Source organism: Metopolophium dirhodum, chromosome 7 (genome assembly GCF_019925205.1).
Source record: "Metopolophium dirhodum isolate CAU chromosome 7, ASM1992520v1, whole genome shotgun sequence".
Classification (NCBI taxonomy): Eukaryota; Metazoa; Arthropoda; class Insecta; order Hemiptera; family Aphididae; genus Metopolophium; species Metopolophium dirhodum.
Window position 1 is genome coordinate 27,378,836 of NC_083566.1, and position 10,779 is coordinate 27,389,614.

The window sequence follows — 10,779 nt, forward strand, 5'->3', positions numbered from 1 at the left end:
TTTCTCTCTGTCCCTCACTAGTGATATAGGTACGTTATAGTATACTACAAGACATATTTCAACTGCAAAAACACGTTCGCGCTGATAGATCATAATAATAAACGTTATAAACGACTTCCTCGTGGGCGAGGGGAGGACGGAGTCTGGGTAAGTAGTTTTAGAACTTAAACGTTTTCGACAAAAACGAAATACTTCCCGTAGCATCTCTCCAGCTTGACGATAATTTATTACAATAATTGTTGTTGATTTGTGTGTTACACAAAAAAAAATCGATAGTAATAAATAATAATATTATGAATTATAATATAACGAATAATAAAAATAAGTATATAGATCCTTCGTAAGATCACGGTTATTATGACGATGCGAGTGAACACTATTTCGTCGGTACATCTGTATAAATACCGTATAACTGCAGTATAAATTATACGTGTGTCCGAAACAACAACGCTCCACAACGCAAATCCTATAAATAATTATAGTATATAATATTCGATATTTCTATAAAGGGGAACGTTAAGTGTTTCCTCGGGCTAATATGTGTGTGCCAACGTGTGTAAACCCTGTGTGTGTGTGTGTATTTTTTGTTTTTCTATAATTTTATTGTATTACAATATGTGTAAGTATACACGTCACGCGCGAGCCAAACATCGCACGAGATAACACCGTCGTTGTCGTAGTCGTCGTCCCGTTTGGTTTATTGTCGAGTCGATAATTCGAAACCATCACAATAACGCACGAGTATATTATAACGCGCCCAATAAACATTCTTATTAGCTTATATTATCACATGTGTACCGATTAGGATCGCGGGATTAACTCGATGGAAGAATAACAAAAAAAAATTTTAAAAACCAGTCATTCTCGTTGAATACAATCAGTTGGAGCTGATCTGTATGTGCAATGCTTATTATTATTATTGTTACAAGTGCCGTAGAGCATATTATTATTATTATTATTATTATTGTATAGATAGGAACACGAGTATAATAATAATAATAATAATCACTAATTAGCAACGGAAATTTTGTAAAACTCGTATAGAACTTACCTATTTCCCCGGCGCGCACCACGCAGTTCGTTAAACGTATACCAACGACCGACCAATACTGCATTTGCAGGAATACGATCTATTATAATTTATAATAATAGTGGTACGAACGTGTACATACTTACATAGCATATAGGAACGACGAGTGCACATGCAACGATATAACTTGTACTTATCTAGTACACGCGGTGCCAATGTTAAAATATTCGCCGTATAGATACTTACTATAAGTATACTATTATACGTGTAGGTTGGTTTTCAGGTATTTCTATATTCGCCAGATTGAAGATAGGCGGCAAATAACGCAGTAGGGTATGCGCGCACACGATATTAAATGATATATTATTTATCTTCGGGTCTGCGCATTATAATGATAATATATAGACTGTTACACGGCAAACACCCGTAAGTCCGCCAGGCGCAACTAAAACACAATAATGAACCCCATAAACATGCAGCAGTATTTGGATTTTAAAGACACTCTATATAGCTGCTGCTGTATAAGATACCTGCACGAGAGCATAATATTATATTAATTCAGTATATACCTACCTACTTCGAACCCTAATCCGAGACGTATAATATTATATAATATTATTTATTGTATGCGTGTGTATTTTTTTTGTTCGCCTTTACTAATGAAATGCCTTATACTTAATGCCTGCTGCTGCTGCAGTGTATATACAACCGTTATTTAATCGATTTATGTACACACAATGTATGAATAATAATATACATAATATTATACTATATGATGACGCGTAGTTATTATGTGGTATATAATAATATATAGTATAGTGTACATAATATGATTACTTATTATTATATTATTATTTAGGTACAGCGCACACCGAGGCGGTATATACCTATATATACTGCTGCAGCGTGGCTTAAACTGTCTGTTTAAATAAAGTTCCTTTTAAGTTATACGCACCATCCGCGTGGTGTTCCGTAATATCTACATAGATTAAGAAAATCGTCGTCTTTATACAATTTACCAAGAGAAGAAAAAAAAATGAAATACCTTTCTGGGATAATTCGTGAAATATTCATAGATTATATATTATGTAAATTATGCATAGGCACTATATGTACAGTTAACCTGCAGATTAAACTAATAAGTATAATAGACACATTTTTTGACATCGTATATCATATTGTTTAATATTATACCATCCTATATATTATAACGTATACATGCGGATTTAAACTTTAATCGTTATCTTCATCCGTTCGTCTTGATAAAAAAGAATTTATTATCAAACGTTTGAGGAACACTGAATATTTTATATATACATACATACATGATAAATAGACATTTTTTCTACATATATTAGGTACCTACTATTAGTGAATGTTAGAATTTTTTTTACGATTTGTTTCTCAAATTTCAAACTTATAATTTATATTCACATCATTTTTTATATTTTTTAAAAATGATTTTTAGCTTTTCAGAAAATTATCAGACATATCAATCTCTGTACGTCTTGTTCATGTATAATATATAACAGATTTTTATTTATAATAACTATATAATATACTAAACCGAATAAAACAATATTAAACTATAATAAAAAAAAACGAAAAACATTCAAAAATTCCAAGGAAATAGTTAAGATATAAAAAAAATAAAATGTGTAAAGACTTCCGTTTAAAATGTCTATAAAAAATATACTATACTAGGCAAAAAAAAAAATCGTTTTTGAAATATCAGCGTTTAAAGTAACTCACGCTATTTAAGTATAGGTATAGGTACTAGATAATATATGCACAGTAATTTATACAAACATTTTAGCTAAATTTATACTAGAATAATTCTATGAATATTTAAAATTCTTTATAATTAAAAATGATGTGTAAATTTGTATGAATAAATATTTCCAAACAAATAACTCACTATAGTATCTATAATATCATACTAAAATTAAATCAGTTGTAAATTTCTATCAAGGTTAATTTCTTCTACCTCATTAAATTAAGCTAATGGTTAATAATATAGTCACTAAAACGTATTCTTCTGAAATAATTAAACACATTATTCATACTAATTTATATACGGATTAGATAATAATAATTTTAATAGCTTATAGCACAATCACAAACCTTTATGATTAAAAAATAAAAGTTTCACAGATATTTGTGATGATAAAAGTATAGAAACCGTTTTGAATAATTTTTAACTTATTTAAAGTTTTGAACTTTGAAATTATCGATCAAATAAAACCACTTTAAAAACTTTATTATACAAACCTAATAACAAACAAGTAATAAGAGAATATACGTTTATGACTAATAAATGTTTAATTTTATAGATACCAATACAACAGAGCAATATGATAACAAAAAGTTATACGACCTTAAATATAAATTGTTTAGAAAAGTTTTAATTTAAAATTGTTTTTCATTTTAAAAACGATATTATATAACAATCGATATTCGGTAATACCTATACTTTTTTCAGGAAATGTAACAAACCTAACATAGTATTATATTTAAGTACCCTTAGTTGTACCTATATTAAAAAAAAATGTAGCGATTATAATTATACTATAATGTAACATTATTAACAATATATTATATAGAATACCCTTTGGGCCAATTTTAAGTCGACTACTTATTAACACCACATACGGATATAGTAAACTGATGCGTGGCCCTCTATTATAGCATGATTTTTATTTTCCACTTAACATCATAACTCATAAGTAATGAGTATAATATGAAACAATATACATAATTACCGGTAACGTTCCAATATGACTAAATATGTTCAATTTGATATAAAACTAATGTTCTTTATAGAGCAAGGCATGACCTCCGGGACTTAAAATGAAGAGAAACTTAAAAGAATGTTTGAGTCATTCAAGACTTTGCTATAGATGTCAAAAAGTAAAATTATATCTAATTACAGCAGCACAGTCACTACACATATGAGCGCACGCACGTGAACACTCGGGGACATACGACTTTAACTGACTTTAATATATTTAAATAAGGTTAGGTCATAATTTTTTTAATTTAGATAAAAAAAAACAATTCACTGATCAATCCTCTATCTCCGGTATATTTGAAACGATATAATAAGTTAACATCTCATTATAAGTGAGAGATATATTATAATTTGATAATTTAAATATTATTCGTGTACTATCTGCCGTTTGTATTATTTTTTATCTACCTAAAGAGAGTTGAAAGTATATTGAGCATTTGTAATACATCCGTATACGTATATAAGTCAACCTCGATGATTGGTTATAGTAATCGCTTGTGTAATACGCGTTATATTGAAAAAACAGTAATTGGATTAATTAAACATTCATCGAAATATAAAATGTGGTATGATAATAGACATAATATAATTGCAGAAAGAGTCAAAACAAACTAATAGGCATATTCAATCAAAATCCATATGCTAAATATTTGATCGGCATTATAAATAATATGTTTATCATATGGCATATGGACAAACTCAATATATGCACATACTATGGAAATATGATGTACACTCATATAATAAGCCCATATAATGTACGTTAACGTAATTACTGTATATTTATAATTTATAATACACAAACAAAATTATTTCTAAATAGAAATCAGTATATATTATATACTATGTTACTCTGTTCGCATTAAAGTCAGATAGAACACTAGTGTAAAATTTTTTTTTTTTCAAAAATATTACTACAATATCTATGAGCACACAGAGGCCGTTTGCATGTCTGTTGGGCACCCCTACCGAGCTTGTTGTTCGTAACACGGAGATTCCATCCAGATTAACCGCCGTCCCAGACGACAATGGTGTCTCCAGAGGTCAAGGAACGTGTACATACATATACGTGTACATATTATTATTATATATACGCGTACACTTGCATCTCTAATCAACGTATATTATATATATATATATATAAGAGGATATTATATATTATACGAAATAGAAAGAAGAAGAAGAAAGAAAACGAGAGAGAGAGAGAAGATGAAAAAACACAGATCGAACACTATGTCGTCCCGCCCCATTGTGAAGAAGCGTGCCTTCTTCTTCCATCAGAATAATATTCGGGTCGTCCCGTGAGACAAACAATGCTGCGGGTTCTTTGAACCATCCACCCCCGGGCCGCACATAATATGTGGTGCACAATAATTATCGACGAGTCTCGTAGCTAGAAATCAGTTCAGTCACCGTTTCGCGCGATTAAAAGAACGGAAAAATTAATTTTAAAAAATACCTCCCCCCAACAAACAGCCCTCAGGCGGCGCCAAACAGTTTTCTCGGCGCCCGGACAGGAGCTATGGGTAAATAATAATAATATACAACATTGGTTTTACGCGAAGTCTATTGTCAAGGCGTAGTTTTGTACTGGCGCAGAATTGTGCTAGTCGTCCTCCCCCGAGAAAAAACTGCATCGGTCAAGAGATGTCTGGACGGTTTTTCCGAACACGACAGTTTATAATATTATACACCTCATTTATTATACCTACGCTACGCGTATATGTTATCCTCGTTCTGTATATAATAATATATCGACATCGAAATGGTTATCTGCTTATATAGACTCGGGCTCATACTATTGTAAGTCCGATGAGTGTCGGGACTTGTACATATTATGTATCTAAGTATAAATACTTATATTAATATAAGCTCGACAATGCGATCGCCCCCGCCCGTTGTTACGCTGCGCAATTGCCGCCTTTACACCTTATATACGTACCTTTATTATATATATGTATAGTATACCCTGTCAGACGTTAAAATTATTAACAACAGTAAAAATCGGATCGACCGTATGTAATATAAAGGCAACCGTATCCCACGCGCGGGATGACGTGAGGTGATTATTTCAACCGGGCAAACACGAATCGCGTCTAGCACACGCCGACAACAATATTATAAAAAAAACAAACGGTTACACAACGCGACCGTAAAATAAATATAACGATCGTCGACGGCTTTGGTGCGCGCCCACCACCGACTCCGCGATAATAACAATTTTATTATAATATCGATGACCCGCTCTTATTGTCGCCTACAATATAATAATAATAATAATAACAATAATAATAACAATAATAATAATAGTAATAATAATCATATAATTTATATCCGTACACAAAGCTCGAGCCGACCGATCCACGGAGAATTCGTAATAATAATATTAACAATAATAATACGGATACGTATGTACCCCTCCCCCCACCTCCACCGAGAATATATTTTTTTGTTTTACCTAAAACATATTTTTGGCGGTTTAAGGGTAACAGTACATCGTGTCATGTTTACTATGAATAATTGGCAACGTCCCGCGGGATGTTCGGCGTTTCGCGTTATTATTTAGGTTGCGAGATTATGACGTGGGTACCTACCGATCCATCACAACGGCCGCGTGTACCATTGTAATAATATTATTATTATAATATATAATATAATAATCGCGATATGTGATGAGAGTGATGCGAATTCGGATAAACATCCACCGAGGTCGCTGTAACCGAACCGCTGCAGATAAACGCACGCCAGCGATGACCGCAATGACTTCGCGGGCGTACACAAGGGAGTGTACGTGGGAGGACGTGGGAGTCTGTAGCGTATCCTTACTCTGCCTTTAACTATTATAAAGGCCTTGGAACTTGGAAGAATGTTTGATAACTCAGTTTTCTATACAAATGTCAAATGTATTTAAAAATAGGTACTATATTGTATAGTTGGTTTCATATTGACCTACACGTAATATACTGTAAAAGCTCCAACAAATATCGAATATCAAAAATTAGCGTCTCTGAACGCTTATATTATAGTTTCTTGGATATTTGCACCTGAAATGAACTGTAATTGCATAGATTTTTATCCGGCATTGATCCGCCAACATTAAAAAAATCATGTCTATATCAGATAAGATAATATAATTTCCATGTTACAAATAATATAATATATACACAAATATCTTTTTAATGCACGTAATTCGGGTCTTGAAAATATTTTTGTCGTATCGATTTTTGTCTGCTCGTAATACGGTTAAATAGTAATTACTACCGTCGTTATTACTTTAATACGTTTTTTTTTCGTTTAAAATTATCGTCTTCGATGCGGTTTTTAAACGATCATACTTGTATGGTTCCCGAGTTTAAGCCTTGGTTTCCTACAATCACGCGTGCGTGATTGCGCGGTGCGCGATGCGTGATGCGTGATCGCGCAAAAGTTGAAACCACGAAAAACTATGTAAGTGTTTATTAATAATTCACGCGCGTGAATATTCGCGCGCGCGATTGTCGATCACGCACTCCAGTCACGCAGCTGTCGCCACGAAGTCAACTTCTGCGTGAAACGCATTGCGGGATTTCATTTATTTTAATATATTATTTAATTATTATTTAATATAATATTATTGTATTATATGTTTTATTTGATTTTATCAATATCAAGTCAAATCAAACGGCAGGTAGAAGTAAGTAAGAATAATTTTCAAATATAAGCTGCTATATAAATAACAAATAATTTTTTTTTTGTAAATTATTACAATTTTCAATGTTTTTTTTTAAATTAGTTTTGGTGAACTATGGAGTCGAGGGCATTTAATGTTATGGATGACGAAAAACTCATAGAAGTTGTTCGTAATTATCCTGTAATTTATAAATTGAGTGACAAAAATTATAAGGATAATTGCATTAAAGATAATGTTTGGAAAGAAATTTCACAGTCTATTGGAAAAAACGGTATGTAATGTCATTAGAAAATTAATATAAATTATAAGTTAAAAATATAGTAAGATAGTAATATGATATAAGAAAATATTATGATTTGTGATTCAAATTGTTTGTTCTTGAATAACGAATACGAGACAACAGTCAAGAAAATTTGATATTTATAGAATATCAATATGTGACTGAATAAAATCTTATCTAAAATTAAATAATTTACTTACATTTCTAATAATACAGAATGTTTTAGTTTAATTATATCTATATGTGATAATTTATAGTGACCGAAAATAAACTTATATACATATAATGTTTGGTTTTATAACTTAAAATAATATGTTAGTTGATAATAATAAACTTAATTTTACATTATAAATAATATTACACTGAATATAATATGAAAATAGTTAATAGTAAAATCATATTTGGACTACTAATAATTTTTGTAAACAGTCAATATAATATATAACAACACTATCTTAATTAGTACGAGTCACGTGTTTTTGCTGCCAACTCACTGATCCTGACCTACTGTTAAAATAATCTTTAAAAGTTTCCCTAACTCGAAAAGCTTCATGAGTTGCGTTTCCTCCAACTGCACCAAATTGTATCATGTTCGTGTTCGTTTGAACGTCTGTTATGGGATCTCTGTCTGTCGAATCCATAGGACACACCATTCGTTCTTCTCGTAACATGTTATGGATAATACATGCGGCCATTATTAAATTGTCGACTGTGTCAGGCAGAATATTAATTGGCGTGAAAAATACACGAAAGTATTGACACATTATGCCAAACGTATTTTCTGTGGTTCTTCGAGCTCGACTTAGGCGGTAATTAAAAATGGCTTTTTTTGGATCTAGTTTTGATTGGTTTCGGGGATAAGGCCTCATCATTGTCTCCGTCAATTTAAATGCTTCGTCACCGACAAATACATGTGGCAAGACTACATCAGTGTTTGGTAAACATTTTGGTTCTGGAAATTTGAATTCTCCGGTTGATATTGATTTGCCCAAATTAGATTTAGGGAAAATTCCTGCATCGCCTTCTTTACCATACGATCCTATGTCTACCACCAGAAATTTGTTATTCGCGTCGACTAAAGCCAATAACACAATTGAAAAAAATGACTTGTAATTAAAAAACAGCGATCCAGAGTTATCAGGGCAAACGATCCGTATGTGCTTCCCGTCTATGGCGCCGCAGCAATTTGGAAAATTCCACATTTCATAGAAATCGTTGGCTACTTTCGACAAACTACATTGCGTTGGTTCAGGTATTGCTATATTTTTTAAACGATGACAAATAGCAACTAATACTTCCCTTATAATAGTACTTATCCAACTGTGAGATATTCGGAATTGAAAAGCAAGGGATCTATAACTTTCACCGGTTGCTAAAAATCTGTAAAATATAAATAATACACTAAAATTATTTTCAGTAAATGATTGTAAGACAAGATGGCGCACAATAAGAGATTCATATAAAAAAAATTTAAAGAAACGAAGATTAGGTACCGGTTCAGCAGCTACAACAAAATCGAAGTACAATGACGATTCATTAAGTTTTTTAGATAACATCGAAAACGAAAGAAGGTAAACAATTATTATATGTCGTATATTATTATGTATTATATTGTATTGAATTTTTAAACCTTAGATAAGGATTATAAAAATGTTATGAATTTTTAACTACTAAGGTTACTTGTACATTTTTTTTTGAAAATAGAAAACAATTAAAAAACGCAGTTGTAAAATCAATACATTTTATATTTATGTGTATTTTTTATGTGTAATTATTTTCAGAACTACATCGAACATTTCAGTAGAAAAAAAAGCCTGCAATGACAACACAAACTACTCAGAAATGGCCGTAAATGATAGTTTTGACCAAACTGAAGAAATCGAGCCAGAGAAGGAACTGTTACTTAAAAGTTCTGAACCATTATTAGATATGCCCATTGATGACAAACTACCAAATACAGAAATAAACCATAGTTTGATAGATTCATTTACAAAACCGTGCGAAAAAAAAACAACACGAAGAGCTCAAGATAAAATATTAGATGAAATTAAAAAAGGACGAGAGGAGCGATTGGCAGCGTTAAGAGAAATGAAACAACAAGAATCTATTGATCCAATTCAAACTTTTTTTAAAAGTATGGCGTCAACGGTTTCAATGTTTCCTCCAGAATCAGTTGTGGAAGCCAAAATGAGGATATTTAACATTGTTTCCGAAATGGAATTACGCTTATTAAAAACAAAGGCTACCACGAGTACACCACCTGTAGAAACAATGACATCAACATCAACATTTTCATCGAATCTGCAAGTTCCTACAATACTTGCCGATGAATCTTCGTGTTCCACTACGATGTCAAGTGTTTCGGACATTTCAAATCCTACTCCATCTGCGAAGTCCAATTTTTCTTATTTAAAATATCTCGAAGAATATTAATTTTTTTATTTTTATTAAGCAAGTTTAACATTTTTCATGCACAGTTTTATTTTATTTTATTTTGAAAAAAAATTATTTTTTGATATTTTATAGTTTGAAAATTACCAGATTGGTACGAAGTTAGTATATATATTATTTTATTTTATTAAAATGAAATCTCCATATAACATTGGTGTAAATTTAAATATTTATTATTTTTTGTTGCTTTATTTTAATTACTATTAACGCTCAGTGGTTAGGACTTAGGTTAGATATATTCCAAGTTCTAAATAAATAATATGTATGTATTTTTTAAATGAATCATTCTATCAATATCAGAATAATATAATTGAAATGGAAAATTACCCAAATATTTATTGTCCCTTTCTTATTTTGATAAATATACCTATAGTACAATAATTTTACTTACCTTAGAGTGACGCTAAGTTTCTCTTCTGGTGATATTGGTTTCTTAATCCGATTACTTGGACGCCTTCTTATATCTTCTTTAATAGCATTTAGTATATAATTAAATAATTCAAATGACACTCTAAAATATGCCCTGAATCTAGTTTCATTGTCAATTAGGCGCCTTT

At 31.1% G+C, this 10,779-nt stretch overlaps 3 protein-coding genes across 3 annotated transcripts in view; 1 reads left to right on the forward strand and 2 right to left on the reverse strand.

The window, feature by feature from the left end:
- The window catches only part of LOC132949218 (disco-interacting protein 2), a 157,372-nt gene that overhangs the window by 92,528 nt on the left and 54,065 nt on the right, over positions 1–10,779 (reverse strand). The window lies entirely within an intron of this gene.
- LOC132949457 (uncharacterized) lies at positions 6,960–10,620 on the forward strand. Its single transcript, XM_061020355.1, has 4 exons — positions 6,960–7,494; positions 7,594–7,762; positions 9,189–9,342; positions 9,553–10,620. The coding sequence occupies exons 2-4, from the start codon at positions 7,606–7,608 to the stop codon at positions 10,202–10,204; spliced, it is 963 nt and encodes a 320-aa protein (XP_060876338.1). The 5' UTR covers positions 6,960–7,494; positions 7,594–7,605; the 3' UTR covers positions 10,205–10,620.
- Positions 7,749–10,779, reverse strand: part of LOC132949456 (uncharacterized) — a 3,170-nt gene continuing 139 nt past the window's right edge. Inside the window, exons 1-2 of the mRNA XM_061020354.1 lie at positions 10,614–10,779; positions 7,749–9,151 (exon numbers count right to left, since the gene is read on the reverse strand). The exon at positions 10,614–10,779 is cut by the window's right edge and continues 139 nt beyond it. Coding sequence (XP_060876337.1) covers positions 8,227–9,151; positions 10,614–10,779 — 1,091 coding nt within the window. The 3' untranslated portion in view covers positions 7,749–8,226. The remainder of the gene's footprint in view (positions 9,152–10,613) is intronic.

Coding starts and splice junctions, on each gene's coding strand:
- LOC132949457 (XM_061020355.1), top strand. CDS start 7,606: ATGGAGTCGAGGGCATTTAATGTTATGGATGACGAAAAACTCATAGAA. Junction 7,763..9,188: donor ACAGTCTATTGGAAAAAACG/GTATGTAATGTC, acceptor AATTATTTTCAG/TAAATGATTGTAAGACAAGA. Junction 9,343..9,552: donor AACATCGAAAACGAAAGAAG/GTAAACAATTAT, acceptor AATTATTTTCAG/AACTACATCGAACATTTCAG.